We start from the raw sequence: 27,000 nt of genomic DNA, 5'->3' as shown, positions 1-27,000 counted from the left end.
TGGTGTGGAAGCTTGCCCGACAGCGAAACTTTGCTGTTTCAGTTCCTTGGGTAGTTCAAAGGCTAGGATGTCCACCAAAATCTCTTTTTAGTCTTTTACACTTTATATTCAAACCACAGAGGGGAAGAATAAGAATAATTCTGTGTACCCATATGTTGATCATTAACCAAAATAAAGCATCTCCCTCTCTTCTGCTTTCCTGCTTTTCTCTATATTTTTTTAGATAACATTAGCAAATCAGGCATACCACATATTGGGCAATATTGTCTCAGTCCACAACATCATGCTGCTAATACAATCAGATCAATTACCCTTTGTCTTCTGCTTAGTAAGATTGTTCCCCTTAAGGATTTTTACTTCACGGTTTTAATAATAAATCACAGTACGCTTGGAACTAATGATTATCCAAATCTAGAGGAAACTTCTGTTTAAATGGTAGAAAAAGGTATATATAAAGCTAAGAGTAAATGCTTTTTTTAAAAAAAAAACACAACAAATTTAGATTCATAACAAATGAAGATTATTGCAGGAGAAAGTTTCTCACTATATGTTTATAAGGAATGTTGTACAAAACATAGTGCATCGGCTTTGTCTAAACGTTACTTAGGTGCAAATACACAAATATATTTAAAAAAACAAGGTGCATACTTTACAACATAACTTACAGTACTATAAATATAGTTTATATACATGTTAACATATTTTAAATCATGATCTTCATACATACATACATACATACATTTATATCTATATCTATATAAAGACTATTCAGTGCTTTAACTGTATTATGAATCTGCACTTTACATGGATATTTGCATTGTTAATCCAATAGCAAATAAATCCCCAGTCCAGAGGCTTTAGTAACCTTTTAATTTGAGGCTATTGGTAGAGGGATTTCTCCTCCTCTTTAATCAATGCTGTTGGTGTTCCTTCAGTGTAAGAGTTGCTTTTTCACTTAAACTGTTCAGCGGGTCCTAAAAGAGGGGCTGCAATGGAATGACAGCAGGGTGCGGGGACAGGAGGGATGGGAATAGAGTGTGTGGCAAAGGAGGAAAAGCCAAATGGCTTGAGTGGAGAATCGATGCTGGGATGACTGGCAACTGGGGTGGCCCAACCATGGCTGTGTGGCCCGTAGGGCATAGCCTTGGCCCAAGTGAAAAATGAGGTAAAGGGACTCGTGAAAGAGCTGGGACCTGGGAAAGAAATTGCTGGTGAGGCTGAAGGACCTTAAATGTACTTGCAGTGGCAGCCGCGGCTGCTGCTGCTGCTGCCGCATGTTGCTGAAGAACAGTGTGGTGGATCATGGTGACAGAGGTAGAACAGAGAGGCTGCTGCTGCTGCAAGGGGAGGGGTGGGAGAGGAGCACCGGAAGGTTGGAGTGCAGCTGGAGGAAAAGTCAGCTTCATCTTACTCGCCAACATGTTTTGCTGGATGATCTGGTGGTAGGCCTCCAGCTGCAGATCCTTGAATTTGTCGTGGTTTTCGTTGGGGAAGAGCAGGGCATGTTCAGGGAAGGTGAATGGAGCAAGGAGCTGTTCTGTGGTCAAGAAAGCATGGCTGTTCATGTGGGTTTCCTTCAAGTGCACAGGAGGCATACTGTTCAATATATCCGGGCCGTACCTCAGCCACTCATTGGCCGACGGGTTTCGCTTCTCCTGTGGTGCAGTCTCAGCAACTTCATCAGGACACAGAAAGCCTTTAGGGGGAGATTGGTTTGGATTTTTTTCAAAGGTGGACATTTTAAGGGAAGTCTGCATTTCAGGGGCGTTCTCATTTTTCTGTTTTTGTCCTTCCAGCACATCCTTGGATTTCCCTGGTGTCGAAATGCTATGTTCAATAACAGGAGAAACAGAATACGTGGATTCTTTCAGACAGGGAGTATGCTCTGAGATGGGACAGTTTGAGTTTTGGATATTTTCTGATGAAACTGGATGTTCAGATGGTGAATCTGTTTGACCTCCGACTGGCTGCATTTTGTTTTCTATGTTTTTTGCATAATCTGCACTGGAATGGGAACTCGTTTGCTCTGGAGTTTCTTCAGTTAATTTATTGGGAGAATCCTCAAACTTCACAACTTCTGTTGGAGATCTAACACTGATATTATTTCCTGGTCTCCTCTCTATAAATATATCATGAACCCTTATTCTTTTTCTCCTTCGTTTCCATTTCGGCTTACAAGATACTACTAATTTGCCTAGTTGCCTGACATTCTCTTCTGAAAAACATGTTTGTGCTGCTGAACTTTCATCTGAAGAGTAGGAGTGGGTAGCATATCTTCGCTTTCTGTGGGATCTTTCTGGTTCATCAATGGCAGAATTGTAGGCTCTTTTTGTGGGTTGTGACTGACTTGTGTATTTTTTATCTGGATAGTGGCTTAGATGTTTATGGTCTGGGCTACTGCATTGTCTTGTGGCAGTCCAATTACAAAGTGGTCTAGAATAAACTGAATGGTATTTTCCAGAATTAGTTCCCGCTTTATTTGATTGTCTGTGAGAGATTGGTTTGCTCTTTGTCCATAAATGATTAGAATTAATGCAACAATTCCTATTGTCATTTGTGTTACAAATGGTCTGAGGACCTTGATTCCTATGGACATGTGTAATTATAGATATAGTACCAGGATAATCATTGTCCTCCTTTTCAGGAATTTTGTCTGCTTCCTCTAATTGTTCCAAAACTGAATCTCCTAACTGACTTTCATTTATGCCTTGTTCCAAGGTGCTATGAAGCTTCTGATGTTTATCAATTTCAGTAAAGTTATTTTGCTGTTCAGTTACTGGATAAATTTTAGCAGTGAACTCAGTCATTTCCTCATAATGATGATAGCATTGCTTTCTCCTCCTTTTCCTTTTCCTATTCCTATAAAATCTTTTTTCATGTGTCCTTTTGTTCCAGCCTTTGTTTTCTTGTTCATTGGCAGACTTGAGAATGTTTTGATGTGTTTCATTTTTCCCAGTTGACTGCGAAGGATCTAAGGATAATTCATCTTTTTTCCCCTCAAGATTACAGCTCTCTGTTGAATAAATTGGTGCTGCAGCTGCATAATCAGTATTCTCTGAAAGAGATTCATTTGGATGGTTGCAGTCCAAATCCTGGCTAGCTTCAATCTTCTGGGTTGAATTAGGAATATTTGATTGCTGTTTATTTTTCTCCAGGGACTCACTTGGTTTTGATGACCGGAAGTCAAAACATAAAGGATTACAACTGTATGAAATAGATGGCTCTGTGTTTGTGTAAAGTAACATTTCACATGGCCACTGAAGGACAGTATATCCATGTTTGTTAAGTACGGGAACAAATGGCTCACAAAGCCTTTTTGATGGAATTTGTTTATTAGGCAGAGTTCTAGCTTCCTCTTCAGAATTAGCTGGAATTGGTCCATCAGGTATGCATTCTTTAATTTCAACTTCAGAAATAACTGAATCATTGCTAATGTTTGGTTCATTTTCTTCTTGGGGATTGTGCTGTGATAAATGTTCTTCATTCACAGGTAAGACTACACATTCGTTTCCCATGGGTTCATTACCACTGCATTCCACAGGAAGGGTTTGGCTCCCCAAGGCTCCCTTGGTTAGCATGTCATCAGGTAATGCTGCAGCATCTACTTCAGTGCCACAGCTGTCTGAATCAACAAACCCGGGCCCTTTTAAATGAGAAACAGGGTGCCTCAGTTCTGGGGACGGCTGTATCCCATTCCCTTCAGTGGGTAGTCCATTTGAATCTTGTGCTGGGATTGACTCTGCATTGTCAGCTTCACGTTTCTCCATCAGTGGAGCAATGGAACTAGGTTTCTCTTCAAAACACAAAGCTATTTCTTCTGCTGATGAGACTGGAAGATTCCCCGGCCCAGGAACAAACCGGCTTCTTCGACTAACTCCATGTTCAGCTGATGTTTCATCATTATATTCATAGAAAGCAGCAGCTGATGATTCTAGTTTGATGGATGCTTTTTTGGGAAATGCAAAAGAAAACCCTACTTTATGTCCATGGAGTCCCTGGACTTGATCTCCAAGCTTAATGTCTGGTCCACTGTTAGTTGGCGCTTCAGGAATCAGTGGCACGACAGATTCAACATCGCTAGCAGTCTTCGAACTGGGCAACAGGGCAAAGTTGAAATCTTGTTCCTTTTTAACAGAGTCAATGAGACTGCATTGAGGAATGTCATTAAAATTATCCCGGACCATAACCGTGGTGGATCTGAACATAGGACCACTTCCTGGAGCACTGAAACAAAACAGAACAAAACTTTTATATCAGTACAAATCATACTTAATTCAAATACATGAGAAATGCTCAACTAACAATGCAGCAATAATGTTTTCTTTTACAATGTAAACTTATTTTTTTAAAAAAGAAATCAACACAATCCTGACAATTTAGAGGCAAAACCTAGATGTATTGTATACAGATAATCCTTGATTTACAACCATTCCTTCAGTGACAGTCGGAAAATATGGCAGGGCTGAATAAAGAGACAATACTAGCTGCCAAAGTTATAGTCATCACAGCAACCCTACAGTCACATGACCAAAATTTGGGTGCTTAGGACCACAGGGGAATGAGTCCCCATCATCTACGCCCTTTCAGTCCCCTGCACTCTGTCATCCTTGCTGCCCTAGTTGACTATTGCTATCTTCTTGCTTCTGCCAATAACTAAGCATGCCCCTTTATGGGACAACTGTTAGTTGCATGAGGCTTTCTTCCCAAGGTTGTATATGATGGCTTCCTCATGAAACCTGGGGAAGATGGCCTCATGGAGACAGAACTGCCTCATGAAGGACCAGGGCAACAGCAGGAGCCATAAGATGGAGGGGTGGAATGCGAAGTTGCAGGAGTTGGTGCGCAGGGCAGTGAGGACTAGCTGTATTGGAGGATTAGCTGTATTGACATTTTTTTTTAATTCCTAAAGACAGTGTTGTATCCAAACTTTCCTTTGGTTTTACAGAGTAGTTACTAGTAATTTATAACTTCTGTCACCAGCAGTGTTAATTCTTCATACAGCAAAGCACAAATTGCTTTTCAACATTTGTTGACCAAGAAGCTGGGGACAGAAGAGTGGATAAGAACATAAGAGCAGCCCTGCTGTGACAGGCCAAACCCATTTATTCAGAATTTTGTTTCTCAAAGAGGCTTATTTAATGCTGCTTTTTCAAGTAGGAGATGGAATCCTACCCTTCTAGCATCATTGTCCCACCTGCACTGGTATTTGGAAGTGAGGTTCCTTTTGCCCTCAAATAACACTGAGATTTCAAGACTAATAACTCACTAGGAATCTATCCTCCATGAATTTATCCATTCCCCTTTTAAATGTCAGGTTGAAATGATTTCCACAAATTATTTGTTCTAAGAAGTTTTCTTTTATCTATTTTCAGTCTCCTTCATTGGATGGTACCTGTCTCTAGTGTTTAGAGAAAAGTTTTTTTTATAATTCATTTTTAGAAATGAATTTGCATGATTCAATCCATGTTAACCATTTCTCTTGTCTATCACTGTTTTTCCAAGTGAAGGAGTCCCAAACACACTAGCCTTTTCTTATACAAAACACATTTGAGTCCCCTCTTCATTTTGGTTGCCCTTTTGTCCGCTTTCCACAATTCTGTTACATTTTTTCCAAGTGTGGTTACCAGAACCAAACAGATGCAAATACACCATAGGTAGTATTAGTGTTAGCACTTTTTTTTCAGTTCTATTCCTAGCAGTCCTGTGCCCCAACGTGAATTTGTCTTCCTGGGTTGACTAACTTCGTTTTTCAATATTATTGGTGCCGACATAGATTATGTCAGCAGAATCTAGCATCTTGGTGCCACACACCATCTTCCCAAACACTATTTAATAGCTTAACTAGACAGAATTTGATAACATTCATACCAGGAGGCAAGTCACCATGCATTCTGCATGCCAGTCACAACCCAATATCATGTCTGCATTTCTAATGATCCAATCCACCTCAGACCATATGATGAGTGAATCAGCTGCAAGGGTAAGTCCCTCATCCTCTGACCATATGCTTGGCAAGCAAGCACCACACAACATATTCACCCAAGTTGAAACATACCACTTCATTCCATTAGCTAAACAATTCTCATTTAATGCAACTAATCAGTTCCACAGGCACACCAGCTGCTTTTTAAGATTCCCCCATTCCTATTTTACTTCCTGTTCACTTCTTGTGGTTCTGAAGGTGATGCTGGCTAAGTGGAGAATTTCTCCAAGGGGAAAGTTTCCACCAATGAGTTTTCAAGGGCATGTATTCCCCTTTCCAATAACAGGAGCATTGTCCCATAAAAGCCCAATGGGAGGAATTCCCTGATGATATTTTCCCTTGGAAATGACAGAAGGTGGTATGAATGTAACTATAAAATTACCATATGTTACCTGTAAGAATTCCATCTCAGCCCCATATGCATTGAAATTCTCTCCACTTTTATAATAATTTCTAAGCCTTTTGTTGTGATGGTATAAGAAGTGGTAAAAATACTTGTGGAAGAATTTCTTTGCCCAGAAGCAGTTTTCAGAGTCTGGAGATTCTTGAGCAAGATGTCCTCAATGGCTACTCCTTCTCTCATTGGGATCACCTGTTCCTCATTTCTACTCTATTCTATTTCTTCTACTGTCTTATCCGTTTCCCCTGAGATCAATATCTGTAACTGCCTACACTTAGCCAGCATTCCCTAGTCAGATTGAGGAGAACTAATAGTTAAGAGGATCCCACTTACAGCCTTCTTAAGCTATGGATCTTGGTAATTGTCCACTGATGTTTCATCTTAAAACCCCGATCAACATCAAAATTTCTGTTAGATAAAACCTGCATATATGAACTATTCTCTAACTTGTTTTCTCCCTCTTAGAATTTTTAAGATTATCCCTGCATTGAATATTACCAAAGTTTCTGGAACACAGATCAATGTGTGCAACAGCTTGACATTTTATGTTAGCTTTAGTTGCACTCTACATTCCTCACAAAGAACCCCTGCTGTTAACTGGCTTGAGGGATTTTATATAAATAATATGTATTAATATTTATTGTGGTAAAGACAATTACAATTTTAAAAAGAAAGAAATATAACAATATGGATCTAATAAACCTTTCACCACACAGAAGAGTGTGCTGAAAAATATTCAGGTATTCCACTTGGTCTCATTAATTTATTTCCATGCAAAAATTCTTTTTCCTGGAAAACTGAGCACCTATTTAGTTGTTGAATCTTTCATTTGGTCTAATGTAACCATCTTTTATGGAAATTGCACTGTGATTCCAGTCTACATTTAACTACTAGCTCCTTCCCTTATATCTAGGTAAATGTACTAGCCAATTATAGTATCTGCAAGCTACAAGGACAGAATAACAATTGAGCATTTTCCATAGGCTTTCTGTGTCAGAAAAATATAGAATTTGTCTTGAATTTCACTTTTGGATCTGAAATGACACTGCCAAAACCAATTAGAGGCAGCTTCAAAACTAGGGGACAGAAGCTGCACAACTCATGAGCTCAGATGGTATTCTCGTTCAACCTTTCAATCTGTGAAAAGAGGACTGGACAAGGAAAGAAGAATATAGAAAATGGTTGACTGCCTGTCAAAATGATGTCTATGGGAAGGATAGGGTTTCCAGGATCATGATCAGCATTTTGGGATGGTAAACTAATGTCATGAAATTATTGTATTTCACAAGGAGTAGTAATAATGTTTGGTTGCAGAATGTGAGATTCTTGAGGATGAGTTCCTTGGAGCATGGGGTGGAGAAGAAAACTCTGATGAAATGATGTCCAATAATGACTTGTACGCTAGGAGCATGGTGGCTCACATGGTTAGGCCATTGAGTTGGAGGTTAACAAGCCTGTGTTTGAGACCTCAGTGCTGTTGCATGGTGGGGTGAGCTCCCTTCATTCCCTCCAGCTCTTTGATGGGACATGAAATGAGCCCCCACAAGTGTCCCCTGGACAATGATGATGTGATGATGATGGTGCTCAATCACCATCACCCACTTTTAAGAAGGGACTGGACAGCCACTTGTCTGGAATGGTATAAGATCTCCTGCTTGAGTAGGGAGTTGGATTAGAAGACCTCCACAGTCTCTTCCAACACTATTATTCTGTTGTTCTGTTATTCTGTCATCAGCTAATACTTTCAACTCAGAAGCGGCTTGAATGGTGCCTTCAATATGACCTGGATTGGGACTTGTACCCTCTTGAAGAAAATGACATAAACATAGGGCAGAGTGCTATTCATGAGCATTTCTATATACAATATTCTTTTTTTAAAAAAAAAAATGAAGAACATAATTAAACAATTACAGGAAAGAAATATAATTTAATAATTGAGATCTAGAGATACAATTTTCATAATTAGCATAGAGCAAATGAAGGATGGGATTTACTAAAAGGAGGACTGAGATTGCTTTTTCCTCAACCCAGTGTTCACCTGCAATTTCATTAATGGGTTTGAGAAAGAGGTGAAAGAAATAGATTTTCAGAAGGTTCAGAATTGGATTAGAAACCTAAAACAATAGATAGAGATCTACTAATTGAGAAAATTTTAATTGATCGTGATAGGTTAGAGAAACGTAATTAAGACAAATGCAAAGCTCTTTACTTATGGAAAATATCAACTGGGCAAATATATGATGCAGAATAGATGTGAAAAGGTTCTTGGTATTTTAGTTGCTCACCATTTTGATATGGCTGCCCAAAAGGCAAATGTAATTTTGGGCTGCCTCAACATAATTTCCAAATCATGGGAAGCAAGAGCTTCACTTTATTCTTATATGGGTCAGACCTCATTAAAACAGCAAGTTCTGATCCTTTTCGGGACACTTTAATAAAGATTCGGATAAGCTCAATATAGCAATCCAACTAGGATGGATAGAGACAGTGGAATGTAAATGAAGAATGATTTGAAGGAAAAGGCAGCGTTGAGCTTTGAGACCTGTAAGAGAGGATATGACAGTGTTCTTAAAATATCGGCAAGGATGTTTCACAGAAGGTCAAGACCTATCCATTCTGGAACGCAGGGTGAGGAATAATTGATTTAAGTTGCAGGAAGTCAAACTTCAACTATTAAGAAGGGGAGGGGACTTTTTGACTGTAAGAGAATTCAGCAGTAGAACCAATTATGCAGAGAAGTTGTGGGGCCTCTTTCACTACATATATTCCAGCAGAGTCTATGCAACCAGTTATCATGAATGTTTAATTTGGATTTCTGTTCCTAGCAGGGAGTTGGGTTTGATGGGGGTAAATGGCTCCTTCCCACTTTATGATTCTATGGCTCTTTCTCTCAGGTGGCAGAGGCTCTCTAAGCCCTCTGAGAAGGAGTCTTGCTGTTGATGACGATTTCCCAGGAAGCAAACACAGCTGAATTAGAAGCCTCCGAGCAGCCTCCATCTCTGGTGTTTTTAATGACTCTTTTGGAATGCATGGTGTGGTAGCAATTTTAAAATGACCTTTAAACAGGTCCTACTGGATGCCAAAATTGTTGTGAGAATATGAGCACAGAACCTCCTGTAGTCATTTGGAACAGTTGCTTTAAGAACCACAGCTACCGTCTACCAGCCAGGCTTGCATTTTCTCTGATGTAGCATGTTGGACTCTTTAACTGCAGTTCTAAAACATTTATAGCAACATCTAAGTGTATACTGTATCCCAGGGATTCGGCTTACAATTTCAGATATGTATACACATAGGTTGATCCACTGTCCTTCACCCTCTCTGAAGTACCCCCATTAATAAATATACCATTAAGTATAACACAATCATTAGCCCAGCATGGGGAGTTGGATATGGCCCTCTAGCTGTGAGTTATTTAAAGGTTACAAAGGCTTGAGAAGCAAGAGAAAAATGAATAATATAAAAGCCAGGCTGCAACACACTAAAACAAAATTCTCGGTTTTAAACTGCTCAGCAGAACTCTATAAAGCTAAATATTTTCGGTAAAGGTAAAGGTAAAGGTAAAGGTTCCCCCGCACATGTGTGCTAGTCGTTTCCGACTCTAGGGGCCCGGTGCTCATCTCCGTTTCAAAGCCGAAGAGCCAGCGCTTGTCCGAGGATGTCTCCGTGGTCATGTGGCCGGCATGACTAGATGCCAAAGGCGCACGGAACGCTGTTACCTTCCCACCGTAGTGGTCCCTATTTTTCTACTTGCATTTTTACGTGCTTTCGAACTGCTAGGTTGGCAGAAGCTGGGACGAGGTTAAAAGAAGGATTTGAATGTGACCCGTTCTAGTTACTTAGGCTCTGACTATGTAAACCTCTCTGATACGTTCTTTCATACTTGTCTGAATTGGAGGAAAATAGATCATTTAACACAATTAAAACCATGCATAGAAGAAGGAATGTAATCAAGTAAAAGGTATTAATTTAGCTTCGGTGGAGATCCAGAAATGGAGAATGTGAAAGAAACAAGAGATATGTTAATTAAAACTGTTGGCCCAACTGCAACCTATAGGCAAATTCTAGAATTCTGTACTTCTGAAGAGCATCTTTGCATCTCTGAAGGCTTGGGCAAAATAGTAAAGGTAAAGGTTCCCCCACACATGCGTGCTAGTCGTTTCCGACTCTAGGGGCCAGTGCTCATCTTCGTTTCAAAGCCGAAGAGCCAGCGCTTGTCTGAGGACATCTCTGTGGTCATGTGGCCGGCATGACTAGATGCCAAAGGGGCATGGAACGCTGCTACCTTCCCACCATAGTGGTCCCTATTTTTCTACTTGCATTTTTACGTGCTTTCGAACTGCTAGGTTGGCAGAAGCTGGGACAAGTAACAGGTGCTCACTCTGCTACGCGGCACTCGGGATTCGACCCGCCAAACCCACTGAGCCACCGCAAAATGGCTCCCCCCAAACACCATGGTGGTCTTTTGTGTCCTAAAGAGAAGAGGCATCTGTGGGATTGGGGAGTTGCCTCAAAATAGTGGAATGTCTATGCCATTGCAACAAGAGCTCCAATCATTTAATCGATGAGTGTGACATCATGTGGGTAAAATTTATATAATGTACATATACAAAAGGAATGGAATATGTATTGCTTCCCCTTAGGAACCCCCCATGCCTGGGTGTCTCTGCCAGAATGAATAGCTACTGCATTTTTCCAGTACACCAAAGAAACCCCTTCCACTAGAGTACTGCCTCAACACTTACTGCTTCTAGGCAATACTGTTTTTCTATAAGCCAAAGACTTTATTTTTACTTCTACAAGGCCTTCAAGATCATTAAAAAGGGCAGAATTTTAGAAGTGGGTCTAGAAACAAAGGGATTCAGGTGTCTGGTCATTGACACGTTCCTGCAATGGCACAAACAATGCCTATATCAGTGGAAACAAACACAACTAAAAGGATAAGGAATTCATGGACCCTCACATTTGGCAGCCTAGATTTCTTATCTATTTTGATTTCAGAAAAATGCTAAACCCACCATAGGAAATCATGGATTAGTTTTGATCATGGATAAATTGTGAAATGAATTTTCTTTAGATTTTCATGTAGCAATTCTCTCTTGTTAGTGTTCCCTTTGCTGGGGACAAGCTTGTTTTTTTTTAAAGGACTGTAATTTTTCTGGTCACATTTTTTATCACTTGGGGGGTGGGTGGGGATAGCCACCAGATTGTGATAGGTTCAATATTTCCATAATGAGGGCAGTGGCAAAGCTGCAGCACTTTTGAAACTATGAGAAATGACATTAAAATGGCAGCCAGTTGATTTAGAGGGTGCTAAGAGGTTATGGTTTACACTATTAGCAGCTTGAAAGTGTGGCTGCACCTCAATAAAGGATGTAAAACTTTAGAGATCTAAAAGTATGATAGAGATCAACAATTGCAAAGCATCCTCTGTGTTCAGTTTCTACACTACAGGCTGACTTGTGTAGATGTTACTACTTAATGTACGGTAATTAAACATTTGAGTAATTATACATTTTCATAATTGTTCCCCAGTTTTTGAAGATCACGTTATGTTTATCTAATTCCAGACTAGCAAGCAATTTGGTTATTTGAAGACTATTTTTTAGGAAACATACAAGGAGCACTGATAACCAGCAAAAGATGGAGTGAAATTATTTTCATGTTAGATCTGCTTGACATTCCAGTATTACATCCAATTAACCCTCTCTGGGTTTATAGCAAATGCACCAAGGAGACCAGTGCTTTTTTTGTAAAAGAAAAAGGTGCCGGAACTCACACGTGTCATACAACCTGTCTTGCCTACCCTACAAGGTTCCATTCAAAAAAGGTGCTGGAACTCCGTTCTGAGCGTTCAATGAGAAAAAAAGCCCTGAAGGAGACAAAGTGTATGTGAAAAGGAAGCACATATTTCATATTCATATTTCATTCTGCAATCAGTGGCATTAAACCCTTTATTTGTGGCTGCCAGAATCTCAGAATTCCAGTGTCAATTTTTGACAAACTGGTGGCATGGTTTCTCACTTTTATTTCATGCAGGAGGGGATGGAAAAAAGAAAGAAACAAACATATTTTATGCTTAGCACAAGAAACATTCAAAAAATACTGTCCAAACTTTTCAGAAAAATTCTTAAAAATTGTCTATCTCTGTTTATGTCTGTAAGATTATTCTGCCACCAATATTTTTTTGTTTGCTAAGAAAATATACTATAAAGTAGCACCTGGTAGAGCAGATATGAAGGCCTCAGAAAAGAGAGTCAGTACCATGATGTGTCTATTCTTACAAAGATGAGAATCATGAAAACCATGATATTCCCTTGATACTCTATGGAATTGAAAGTTGGATTTTAAAGGAGCAGGATAGGAACAGTACCGGCACTTTTGAATTTTGGTTTTGTAGAAGACTCCTGAGAATATTTATTTATTATTTATTTATTTATTTATTTATTTATTTATTATTAATTCAATTTGTATACCGCCCTATTCCCGAAGGACTCAGGGCAGTTTACAGGGCAAAATTAAAAAACAATACAGTATAAAATTAAGTTAAAATAAAATATAATTAAATATGGCCCCAAGAATTAAAATCCCAATTTAAAATCATTAAAACCCCTCAGTCCAGACCACATAGCTCAAAGAGCCAGGTTTTTAGGTCCCGGTGAAACGAACGAAGGTCAGGGGCAATCCGGAGTTCCGTTGGCAATTGGTTCCATAGGGCAGGCGCGCCCACAGAGAACGCCCTCCCCCTGGGGATCGCCAGCCGACAATCCTTGACTGGTGGTACCCTGAGGAGGCCCTCCCTGTGGGAGTGCACAGGACGATGGGAAATTGACGCTGGCAGCAGGTGCTCCCTCAGATAATCCTGGACAGCTAAGAAAACAAACCGATGGATCGTCAAACAAAGCAAACCAGGATTCTCACTCAAGGCACAAATGACCAAGTTCAAGTTGTCATACTATGGACATATTATGTGAAGACCTCGTTCTTTGGAAAATGCTCTAATACTGGGAAAGGTAGAAGGAAAGAGAAAAAAAAAGGACAACCAGCAGCAAGGTGAATGGTTTAGATACAGTTGCAATGGGTACAGTGCTGGGACACCTGAAAGATCACATTGGGGGAATAGTTCATCATGGAGAAAATCTATGTATGTGGTTGCTAGGAATAAAAAACGACTTGATGGGATATAATCAATGAGACTGACATAGAATGTTTTTTTTTTTCTGTAAAGGGGAGGACTTCAGTTATGAAAAGCCTGGGATCCAGCAAAAGAATCCTGATATCAAAAAGGGAAAAATTGCTACTCCTTCTGTATTTAAAATCCCCAGAGCCATATCCATGCAGTTTTCCATAAAGAAGATAAGTATGTGGAAGAATGGGATCACCCACAAAATTCATTTCACCTTCTTGTTTTGGCAGAGAGAGGAGAGTCTGTCTCTCTTCCAGCAGTATTAATGAAAATGTTGCAGAGAATCAACAGCACACCAATATATTTCTTTCCTTCAAATACTTAACCTGTTTGTCATTGATTCAAACTGCTCTGCTTGCCTTATCAATATGGATATCCAAACATATGTCCACACATACACTTACACATACATTCTTACACACACACACACACACACACACACACACACAAACACACACAAATCAGTGGTATCTGAGGGTGAGTGGTCAAACTGGACAAGATGCTGAATGTGGGTTCATGGGATAAGCTTGCACTGAAATGGCACTTTTGCCATCTCATAGAAATCACTACCAATATTTTAGTTAAATGCATGTCATTTCTTAAATGTTTAGCTTTCTTGAAAAGCAACAATACTTTTAAAATGCTTATTTCTTTGCATTGTGTCATATCTAGTTGTCAGGTACAGTTTGTCAGAAAAAAAATGTTGTTCTGGTTTGAGATCACAATAGTCAGTTACATTCTCTTTCTTTCTTTCTTTCTTTCTTTCTTTCTTTCTTTCTTTCTTTCTTTCTTTCTTTCTTTCTTTCTTTCTTTCTTTCTTTCTCTTTCTTTCTTTCTTTTCTTTTTGCCTTTTGATAACTTTTCACTCACCATGCAGCTTCTTTTCTGAGTTCAGCTAACTTGTGTAAGCGTTGAAGAGCTTTTTCTTGTTTCTTTTCATCCTTTCTTGATTTGGATGCCACATTCCGAGCAAACTCCCTCTGTTTTAGTTCCTTGAGCCTCTGTTAGAGATAATTGGAAGCAAATAAGAAAAAGAGAAACATTAATGCAAAGAAAGGAACTTCTATGAAGATATCACTTTGCAGTACCAAAATTTAGCGTTGATTACTCTATTTGACAGGAAGAAATGAATGTGCCCCGGTGTATATTTAAAAAAAAATTGTCAAGAATTTAAGGGCTGCTTATATTTTTATATAGTAAAATATGCCTTGCAATTTCTCAAAAGTTCTCTTTCTGTGTTCCATTTATTCCCAGGCTACTTTAGAATTTATTTCTCTGCATGGTATTTTTTAGTTTATTAATAAATATGGTTGAAGTGACTGTTGTAGTTATTTTTCTTGTTTCTCTCACATAGTTTCGTCACTCTAAAAGATCCTGGTATTCATAGTTTCCAAGGTGGAAACAGCTTAGAGGACTGTTCTGCGCTGCCTTCCATTAGGAGTTAATTAATCCGTGGGAAGTTAGCAAATGTAGGATGCTGGAACAATAATTGCGCAATGAAACATTACACATTCTAAAATACAATGCGGCCATCCCCTAACCAGGTAAGTACCAGAACACCATACTCTAAATATGAGAATATTACTGAGTCTTTCTTCTCCTTGAAATAAATTTAAACAGCCATACTTTTTCATAAAAACCCCATGAGAATTGTTCAAGAAAAAATAAAGAAGATTTTGGCAGAGACTTAAGTATTCCTTTATTGTGAAAAAAAATATTAGTTGAAAATGAGACAGAATCCCTAACATTTGGGGGAGATTTGCAAAAACACTTTGCCTTATAAATCTGCAGTTTCCCTTGAGAAATCCTCCCTTCAAAATTAATTGTTTGACTAGAAGATTCCCATTGCAAGGTCTAATATTTAATCTTTCCTTATTAAATGTCATTTTAATTGTCTAAAACTTCTCACACTGCAGTCCTATGTTTGTTATCATTCAGAAGTTATCTCCACTGAATTCCGTGGGCTTTAATCCCAGCAGGTTTGTGGTCTTATACTATTCTTAAAAAGCGGAATAAAACAATCACCTGGTCTGCACCTCACAGTAAACTAAAATGTTTACTCGGGACTTAGCATTGTATGCAATTAACCATTATGATTACAAACCATGGTTTATGGGTTACCTTATTATATGGTCAACTATTTTGAGGAAGAGCTTTTTTTCAAGGAGTTGATGATCTGCCCACTTCCTCGTAAGCCACGCTGGATGCAATAAGGTTAGATCATTTCCAACCAAATTCCAACTTTCTGTTTTGGGGAAAAGATTGTAAATAAGGTAGCCAGGATCAAAGAACCCTTGAGGAAGCAGATCTAGACTTCTTTCAGTAGATTCAAAGACATCTTGAGCATGCTTATGGATGGTTTCTGGCAGGATTGGGAGGGAAATAATGCAGGCTTTTTAGTCTTCTAGCGACAGTCCTTCTCACTTAATGGGTGGCTTTCATTACCTGTCATAATTGCATACTTCCGAACTGAATCGGAGGGCTGGGAGTGTGTGTGTGGGGGGGGACACTCTTTTGCAATTGTTCTGCTCTTTTCTCCAGGGCTGATTCCATTAAGTGTTTGTGGGGACAGGGGAGAGCTGAAGCCCATGGTCACAGCTTTGTTGTGGGATGCCTCAGGAATCATCACTCTGACTGCTCCTATTTAACATCTACATAAAGCTGCTGGATGATGTATGGGGACAAGACAGATGAGGCATCATTGGTACACCAACAATAGCAATGACACATATCCACCCCTAGACATCCACCCCTAGTCGTACTGTCAAAATCCTGTTACAGTACCGGGAGGGAGGCTATGGTAGATGTCATCTTCTTGCACTTCCAAGTAGTCTTTAAGGGCAGCCCAACTAGATGCTAATGAAGGCATAGTTTATTGTACTTAGGTCCTCCTGCACCACAAGGGTACATCAACCAAAACTGAGCAAACATTTCACTAACCCTAGCTTCAACTTGCTGCTCAAGCAAACGCCATAAGTCTTGAAGAATCTACAGAGTTCAAACCTTCTCCTTCCCAGGGGATGCCTGTGCATCCACACGCTAACATCAACAGAAAACTTCAGCTGTCCCCAAAATTGCCCTAACATGTTAGAAAGTTAGAAAAGCATACCTGCAGAGGAATTGTTTGCGTGAGGCTACACCAGCCCTCAGTCCAAAATGAACACCTGGCAAGCTATGGCCAAAGTGATAGTATTTTTCTAAAGCTGTTTTTAGAGTCCAGACTGCATAGGCACAGCACAAGAACAGCTCAAAGCTGCATTGCAGAAATGTGCATGGCCATTCCACTGAGTTAATCAAAGATTAAATTTTTTAGTCTGGTGTTTATCCGAACAAGCTCCAAATAATCAAACCCATTACATGTTCAATCTTGGAAGATAAACACATTCCATTAGTGTAATAAAAACAGCCAGATGAATCAATCAAACACTGCACTACTTTATTAAGAGCAATCTTTTAAAACAAATATTTACACTATGGGGAGCAGTAGCAATCCTGTTCTTCTCCTGCAAGGCTGCCCTAAAACTACTACCAGCTGTTGTGACAAGGGTCTTTTTTGAATTCATAAAAGTGAAGCCTGACAGATATTGGGATAAACAAATTGTAGGAGAAAGATTTTCAGAGTAACACGAATACCTGCAAAGAAACAGAATTAAATTTTCTCTCCCCCCCCCTTGCTTAAGAAAAGTTGAATTTCTCAGTGTTTTATCCTATGGCTTGATTACAAAAAGTTTGCTCTGATTTCCAAATATATCAGGAAAATATATTTTGTTGTCTATCTGAGCAAAGATATTAATGTAATCAGAGATTTTCTTAGTAATGAATTATAAAAATAAAACTAGTAAGGCGGAAAAATTGTTCATTTTGAATTTTAATATGAATTTATTTAATTCTGTATTTTAAAAGTAGAGCAGACATTAGGAGTAAATAATTCAGTGAAAATACGTAGTTCTCTAGTGACACATGTTATGGAAAATTACATCCAAAATATGCATGTTTTGAAAACTGTACAAATTACTTTGATTAAAACAAAATGTTTGTGGAATATGCAGATATTCTCAGTGAGAACACCTTGAGGTAGTCCAGAATATTGTCAAAAGAAAGGGGATAAACATTACTCTAAACCAGTGCAGCTAATGATGATGACAAGCCTGTTTTATATAACATGCAATTGGAGAAAGAACTTCATCTTTGAGTAATACAACTCCAGGGGACAAAATCAGAATTGAATCTCAGTCCTTCCAAATAAAAGTTACCTGAGTTTTCTCTAAACCTTATATTTTGCAAGCAAATCAACTGATTTCTCTTCATAATATTTGTTCTGCAGCATAACTTTTCAACGGATTGTTCTTCACTTGGTACTCCTTATTACTTACTTCTCACTTACTTACTTCAGTGATGTTACAGCTAGAGACACTCAGCATATTCATGTATCCTTGGTATCAGATTGATACGTAGATCTCATCTTCCATAAGGTGTCTACTGGGCTTTTTTTTCTCCATTGATATTTTTTTCCTATTAGTTTTCCTGAAGGATTATTATTATTATTATTATTATTATTATTATTATTATTATTATTGTTGTTGTTGTTGTTGTTGTTGTTGTTGTTGTTGTTGTTGTTGTTATATACTGGGTTTGTTGCTTGATTGACGAGACGAGGTGAGTGAGTTCAGCAAGAATCATCCTTTATTTGCTTACAGGATCTGAACTGAGAAACAGGGCTGTGAATGCAGCTATTTATACCCTGGCCTCTAGGTGGCAGCCAATAGGTTTAAAGCAACCTATTGCTGCCTTAGAAGCAGCCAATGACGGTGCTGGAGACGGGTTGTCTGGGGAGCTGGGAGCCGTTAGCCAGCTTCCCTGCTTAAACAACCTTCCAGCAATTAACCTCATGTGATACACCACGTCTTACATACGTAAGACAATAACCCAATACATTATACCCCTCCCCCCTAGAATGTACACACATTATAATAACAAAAGGGATGATTACAGCAATTACAAGTTTTACAGAGATACAAAAGAAGTATGCAAAAGTACACCTTTTCCCATTTGCTAATACAGAGGCTCTCTTGGCTAGTAGCAATTCAATGACACATGCAACATTAAAGCTCCATTATTTTGGAACAAAATCTTGTAAATATGCATGAGGCTTGCGAAGCCTCGTGGAACACCTGGGAGAGCCAGGCACTCCCGGTCTACCAGCTTGCCTGCCGGGCTGGGTAGACCAGGGACCATAAGTTCAAGCGAGTCTGGCTGACTCGGAATTCTCTGGCTGGCCATTCCAAGTCAGCCCACTCCAGAGTCTAATCCTTCCATGGAGTTAGCACAATGGCTGTAGTGTTCTGGTTGACTTTCTCCATCAGGGGCCCCACGTTGCACTCCCGGGCTTTGCCCCTCTACAACTACCTCCCCATTGCTCTGACTGCTCAGGACCTCAGAGCATGTGAATTGTTTGGCCTGGCTGCCGGTTTGAGGACTGTGCTTAAACAACCTTCCAGCAATTAACCCCATGTGATACTCTTTAGTAAGACAAAAACCCAATACATTACAATTGTTGTTGTTGTTGTTGTTGTTGTTATGCCAGTACCATGCTTAGGGACATGTTTTCCTTTCATTTTATTTTGGGGGCTAACATTTCCTTTTCTCCATGCTTCTGACTATGCACATTTACTATGCAGTGTGTTAGATTTCACACAAGGTATGACAATACTGTAATCTTGAAACCTCAGACACTTGACTCTTGTATTCAGGAAGTTGCTTATAGCCTAAGCTTCACAAATATAATCTGGTTCATCAAATGCTTTCCTGCATACAATGATGATGAAGTCACATGTGCATAGAAAATCTGACTGCTGAAGAATATGGAAACAAGCTCTTTCTGTAAATCTGCCCTAAAGTTTACACTCTAGGCTCTTTTTTCATGCCTTTTGGGTCAGTGGACTTTTATAAAAGGTTGTCTCCTGGCCTGAGAATTGCTGGTTTTTCTCTTATCAGTTTTAGCTGTCACCCATTATAGACTCCAGGTTTTTAGCTTAGTTTTGTTCTTAGTTTTACAAAATTGAGAACTGTCTTGCTTGGATCAAAGCATTCAATCACACGTGTAAAGTCATTAATATGTAGATATGAAGTGATGATCTGCACTTGTCATTTGATCCCAATCTTTAGGATTTAAATAAAGCCACAAGGTCTCTGGGGATCTTGAGACTTCTGCAATGTCATTTATTCCTTCTCCTTCCTTCGTCTTCCACCTCCCGTCTTTCTCGCTCCTCTATTTATAGAAGTGCTAAGATTTTAATTGAATGGAATATAAAATGATAAGTTGTATAAAGTATTATGGTAACAGGAAAATACAAGTCCCGTTAAATGAGATTTAAGTTTACACGTATCAGCACTCACTTTTTCAACAGCTTCTATTTCTATGATTAGGGTTAGTACTGAGATATAATCCTTCACGGAACTAACCTAATTTAACTGCAATTTATAATTGTAGCTGGCTGAACTAATATAATTGGAGATGTCTTTTCCCCCCTTTTCATTAATAGGAATCTTTATTCAATGCATTTACAACCAATATTTATTTGTGCTTTATTGTTTCCATATGTCCCCTTTTCTCATTTGGACAGTACACGCATCTCTTTGTTCATATGCTTTCATAATCCTTTAAAAGATGCCAAGAAAAAAAGGCAAAGCGAATTATTATACTTGAGATGGTTTTTGTTTCAATGGTCCATTCTCACCTTTTAAGGAACTCCAGTACATTTTAAGGAGTACCACTACATTGTACAGCAATTTAAATAACCATGACTTCTACTGTTACTATTTCTCAGATAGAACTTAAAAAAAACTTTGTAGTCTCTAGCAATTAGAAAGTAGGTTTGTTTGAACAAAACACCTGGGTCTTTTAAATAGTACAGTATAAATCCAGGCCCTGAGACTTCTTTCTATGACAGCCAGTTCTTCAGTGGATTTCTCTCTTCATCATAAGAGAGAACATCCTGCAGCAATGATCCTGAACATGCTCTATGTTCCTTTTTTCTCTTTAAAATGCAAGTACAGAAATTGATTTAATATTCATCTTCTGTTCTTTGAATATTAATGTGGCCACACAAGAAGAATGTAAACACATTACCCTCTGGACAATTGTGTACTATTTCAGTACTAGGCGTTACACTTCAGCAAGATTCAGAGAAGCTGGAACAGGTGGAGAGAAGTATCAGAGGAGCCTTAGTGCAATATTTACACACAGAGAGAGAAAGAGAGAGAGAAATGTGGTGTGTTCAGCCTTAAAAGAAATACATATAATAGCATTTAAAAGTTTTGGAAGGAACATTAGGACTTATGTACTGAAAACATTAGTTAGAGAGATGGTGGACTTTCCTTCTGAAGCAGAAGCTAGACAACAGCTGAGGATTCTTTCATTTAGATTCCTGCAATAAAAACTTGTCCCTGATGCTCTAGTAGCCCCTTTACAAACTCGATGATTTTATGAAATGAAAGTGTAAATTGGGGTAGATTCAATGGACAATGAGAGTCATTGTGAAATAGGTATCTGATGGTATGTCAAACTGTAACCTTGCAAGTTTCATAGGTAGGTACAAGACAATCAAGAGGAAGATGGCCCATTTCACAGGTGGGGATCCATTTTCGAAGTCCCTAAAATTACAGCAGGAAACAGGAAAAGGCATACAGAATAATATTAGAGGCTTAATAAGTGCAAACAGAAATGGAAATGGAAGAGGAAATGGATAAGGACGACAGAAATTCAAGGAAGGCTTAAAATTAGGGTGCTCCATTTGTAGAGTAGGATTGGGCAGGGGACTTAAGCTTCTATGAATGAGTGGAAACTTTCACATAGGTGGGAGAAATCATAGGACCAAGGGTAAATATAGAAATGTCAGTAGTATTGGGAATAAGGGAATGGGGATGCACAGCCTGACTCACCTAACAGGGTTGTTGTGGGGAAAATAGGAGGAGAAAGGTATGTTGGATATGTTTGATGCCTTGTGTTATTTGTAAAAAAAAATAAAATAAAAGTGATGTACAAATATATAAGTAACACTAAGGCTGTTTGTAGAACAGAATATTTTAATATTAGGGGATCCTGTTATTTCCCCCTTTGATTTCTGTATATTTATTTGTGCCAGGCAAAATATCCTGACTGTGCTGTTCGAAGACATTAAAATATGCTTGAACTGGTTTACCTGGCTTAAAAAAAACAAAAAAAACCTATCAGCAGTGATCTGTTATTTTTCTTTCATTTAACTAATATTCTAGTGGAGCAGACAGTGACCCTAATTGGGATCTCTCTAGTGAAGCTGTGGGCAATTTTCTGAGTACATACCATGATTAATTCAGCCTAGCACTAAAAGGAGTTTAGAATTCAATTACAATGCATTTGGATCACTGAAGATGTTAGGCACTTCAGGGTACCAAGAGCATGACAACCTTCTTTAGTAAGCAAGAAATTTGGATCAACCATTTTATAGTATTTGACAATCCATGACTGGCTAATGATTAAAAACATTGAGTCTATAGATGTTTTCAGTGCTCATGGAATTCTTTGATCATGTCAAACTGGGCCACCATTAAAAGATTAGCTTTATTTTGGGCATAAAATTATTGATGTTTAAAATACTAATTTGGGAAAGTATTGACCAGGTATGGGGGAAAGGGATATCTTCCCCCATATCTGAAGAGATTTTCTATCTGTCATAAAAAAATTTAAACTTTATAAAATGCTAATCCTAGAGCAGTGGTCCTCAACCTTGACAACTTTAAGATGTATGGACTTCAACTTCCAGAATGCTGGCTGGGTGATTCTGGAAATTAATGTCCATGCATTTTAAAGTTGTCAAGGTCGAAAAATAGTGCCTTAAGTAACTGAGGATGCATCCAGTCCCAAATTCCTCCTTCCAAAGGCAAAAAAGAGATACCCACTGGGAAATCTCTGATCTCCAAGAAAGATGTTTCTGTCTCCTTTGCCAGCATGAGCTCAACTTTACATAAGTGATTCTTCGCTTTCAGCTCTTCCTGTCTATACTGCTAAGATTGCATCTGGATCAGTAAATATATTATTCAAATAAGGCAATGAGAGATGATGGAGGATGGATAAAAACAAGTGTTCTTCAAGCAACAACCTTTATTGGGTTGATTAAAAAATATAATAAATCAAATTAGTAAGTGCTCTTGTCAGTTCATTGACAAAACAGGGCTGGCAACACTGATTTATTTATTATTTACATGCATACTTATGTATTTTTATGATCATCCATCTACCAAGACACTCTGGGCGATGAACATTTGAAGACAGCCAATCAAATCACAATCAAACGTTTACTGTTTCCAATTCATTTAGAATGCATGCATGTTAAAATGCACAATAACAAGACCATGTTTTGTGGACTCCACAAAAATCCCAATAGCAACATGACAGCTACATCTGCGCCTACATCACAGTCTGCTTTGTGGACTTTTGTGGAAATAGCCAGGACTTCATAGTCTTCTGGAGACCGAGGAGACCCAAGGAATGCTCACTGTCCTATCCAGTGGGATAAGTGAAAACTATCTGGGAGACGTAGTCCTGTATGTAACCTGGCTCTGCTGTGTAGGGCTTTAAAGGTGGTAATCAGACCCTGAATTGTACCTGGAAATCTACTAGAAGCCAGTGCACCTCATATAAAGTGTTCTTATATAGAGAGCACCCAGCATTGCATATGCTGCTGCATTTTGGACCAGCTGAGCTTCCAATGCTATTCAAGGGCAGCTCCATGTACAGTACATTGCAATAGTCCAAATGAGAGGTGACTAAGGCATGAGTGTCTACAAGCAATGCCTCCTGATCTAGGAATAGGTACAATTGGTGCACAAGTTATAATTGTGCAAAGGTTCTCTTGACCATAGCTTCCACCTGTTCCTCAAGCAGGACACATGAGTCCAAGAGAATCCCCAAATTCTGCTTCAGGGAGTGTTCACCATCCAGAGTAAATGTTGGAGGATCACTCGATGCAAAGCTCCTAAAACCCACAGCCAGTCAGTCTTTTCAAGGCTCAGCTGAAGCTGGTTTTTCCCTACCCAGACTGGGAAAGATTTATAATTGAGCCTCACCAGCATATTAATGATATTTCACAGACACATGCACACACGCACACACTGATGGATGAGAGATCAAGGAAGGCTGAGATGGATATACTTTCTCCATCTCAGGGACACCAGAGATCATCCATTAATGTGAACAATGGTGTTTTGGTACTATATCCCAGCTTGAAATTCAACTGAAACAGTTCAATTTCATCTGCTTCCTCCAGATTCCCCTGGAATTGCAAGGCTACAATCTTCTTAACATGGTTCCCCAGAAAGGAAAAATTGGAAACTGAATGGAAATTGTCTAGTACTGCTGGAACCAAGGATGACCTTTTGAGAAGGTGCAAGAACACCTCCTTTATGTTTGTTTCCCATTACAAATGGACATTTAGCTAAATTATTGCTGTACCTAGCTAAAAATCATTTTTTTGTCAATGAATGAAAAAGTATGAGAAGAATCATCAAGGGAAAGGCCTAGCATGTTTGCTAGTGATCAATGAACATGTTATAAATAGTGTTTTATGTACTCTAATGCTTAGCAATAATGCATTTTAAAGCAATCACCCAAACGGTTTAAACATAGTTTTTTTGAGTCAAACATTTACTGTTTCCAGTTCATTTAGAATGCACGCCCTTTAAAATGCACATTTCCACCTTAGAAATAATTCATTCAGTGAAATAGTCCCTTCCTGAAACACAGAAAAATGTGATATGAAGAAGATTCAACCATAGTTATGAAATGTGTTAGTGTATATAAGCCTATCACAAAAATAAGAATCTCTCTGCTCATGTTATTTAGACTGTGCCTGATTATTCCCTCTACATTCCTTTTCTAGTTGGTGAGTGCTCAGCTACCTAATTCAAGGATTTCAGGACTTGCAACATAACGTAACAGGTTTTTTTAAAATGTAAAACTATAAATTCATTAAAAAAACTCATTATGCATCCTTCCTTTATAACTCAGGAAGTTTGGTAGTTTGATCCATATTCACGTTGCCTTTTATTAAGAGCCTAAATAAATAAATAACTGGGTATTCTGAAAAATAACTGGAAAAATTATTAAGAACTTCAAGTGTAACGTGATTATACTTAGAAAGACTGTACAGTATATCTTGCAAAGTATTTTTTTAATGAAAGAGTCTCAGATGTTTGATGAAAGTGACACGAGGCGATCATTTAATTAAAGCATTAAAAAAAGTTATGTTGCAAAAAGCGTCTTAATTCTATTGTTCCAATGTTTATTCAAGTGATTTAAAGTTCCATAAAGTAAAATCTGTGCAAAAATTTGTTGCTCTCCAATACTTTCATTTCTTTCCCCAAATATGGTTCATTATGACCCCTTGGCAGCTAAAAAGTTGCTTACCATTCGCCCTGTAATGCTTGACAAAAGTCATCTCTGTGTTGGATTCAGTATTGTTGATGAAAGGGATTGAAACGGGCTCTACTTCCTTCTACTGTTTTCACTGCCCTGACAGCTATTACTAATCAACATATTAAATATGGCTTAACACAGAAAGGATTTTTCTGAGATACAGTAGGACTGAGATGCGTCATATATAGGGGGTGATTATATTCATCATATTCATTTCATTCTTCCAATCCAGCTTTGAATATAACAGGTAAATTTAAAACTTGAGTGTATAGAGGACTAAATTATAAGCTAACACAACTTCAGGACACTGCACATCATTTTTATGAGGCTCAGCCCATAAGGCAACATTCTTAACTTTCAATTTCTTGTTCTGTGGAGGCGAAGTCAATGTGAGATTGCCTATGCTTTGGTATTAAATCAGGATTTTTTTTTAAGCCACTAAATGCATTTGGTGACAGAAGGGGGTGGGATAGGACAATACTGAATCTATTGAAAAAGTTCTTGCTTATTTTGTTGGAATTTAACTTAATTTTCTACTGTTTTTTTTACTGTTTATATTGACCTAATGGTCCTTTTAGCAGATTCAGGTAATTGTCTTAAAATACATCAATACACACATTGCATCCACAGGAAGACAGAAGGTTTTTTTTAATGCTCTTCTGCAAACCCACACACAATGTTCTTCATTTTATAATCAGATTGCCCCCATCTGATTTTTGTTATAGCCAGAGGCTTGTGGCAGCTTTCCTCTTATTATAATGTTGTATCAGTGGCAGTCAGTTCTAGAAATGGCATCATAAAATAAACACAGTCCTGCCTAACAGTTGCCAAACCTAGAGATTAATGTTACTGAAACTTGGGGGACATCAATTTAAAGTGACTCATTATATCTTCTTCAAATCTGGCAATTAGGAAAACAAATCTTTCTACAAAAAAATGGGGATAGGGGTGGGGAGAGAAAGGTTTTATCAAAATCCATTACTGTCATACAGCTTCAAGCAAAAATGAATAGCTACATCTTATTCCATTATGGGCAATAATAACTTTGAGTGAATTTAAATTAAAAGATAAGTTCCTCTAACAAATCCATTGTTTGCATTTTCAGTGTTCCTGATAATTTATTACTATATTGTATATATTAAGACGCAGTCGGCCCAGGTTCGAATCTCAGAAGGGTATGGCTGACTGATGAGAACAAATAAGTTTGAAATGATTATATCGGTCTCCCTTTATTCTTTGTTAGCAAGCCAAATTTTTTTTACATATATATATATATATATATATATATATATATATATATATATATATATATATATATATATATATATATATAGTAACATTTTTTACACACACACACACACACACACACACACACACACACACACACATATATATATATATATATATATATATATATATATATATATATATATATATATATATATATATATATAATATTATTATTATTTATTATTATTTATTGAATTTTTATACCGCCCTTCTCCCGAAGGACTCAGGGCGGTGAACAGGGCATATAAATAGAAATACAAAAGTTAAAAAAAGAATTAAATAATTGCCCAATTAAAACAATCAGAATATAAAACATTAAAACCCTAACATTCCCCCATCAGGCCAGGCCAGCTTGTTCAAATAGATGGGTCTTTAACCCGCGCCGGAAGGAGCGAAGATCCGGTGCCATCCGGAGCTCAACCGGCAGTTGGTTCCATAAAGCCGGGGCACCCACAGAGAAGGCCCTCCCCCTGGGGGCCACCAGCCGGCATTCTCTGACCGGAGGCACCCTGAGGAGGCCCTCTCTGTGGGAACGCACAGGGCGGAGGGAAGTCAACGCCGGCAGCAGGTGGTCCCCGAGGTATTCCGGACCCATGCCATGTAAGGACTTAAAAACCATCACCAAAACCTTGAACCTCACCCGGAAGACAACTGGCAACCAATGTAGCTCGCGGAGCAAAGGTGTAACA

The 27,000-nt window shown here is 38.5% G+C and overlaps 1 protein-coding gene across 1 annotated transcript in view; it reads right to left on the bottom strand.

Moving 5' to 3' along the window:
• Nucleotides 1-974: 974 nt before the first annotated feature.
• The window catches only part of ZNF804A (zinc finger protein 804A), a gene marked incomplete at both ends in the record, with an annotated part of 244,987 nt that continues 218,961 nt past the window's right edge, over nt 975-27,000 (bottom strand). The window contains 2 exons of the mRNA XM_081326712.1: nt 975-4,224; nt 14,440-14,570. Coding sequence (XP_081182838.1) covers nt 975-4,224; nt 14,440-14,570 — 3,381 coding nt within the window. The remainder of the gene's footprint in view (nt 4,225-14,439; nt 14,571-27,000) is intronic.

This window comes from Vipera berus (assembly GCF_964194415.1).
Source record: "Vipera berus genome assembly, chromosome: 1".
NCBI classification, from domain to species: Eukaryota; Metazoa; Chordata; class Lepidosauria; order Squamata; family Viperidae; genus Vipera; species Vipera berus.
Note: the sequence above shows the minus strand (reverse complement) of the source record. Positions and strands in the feature narration are given on the sequence as shown.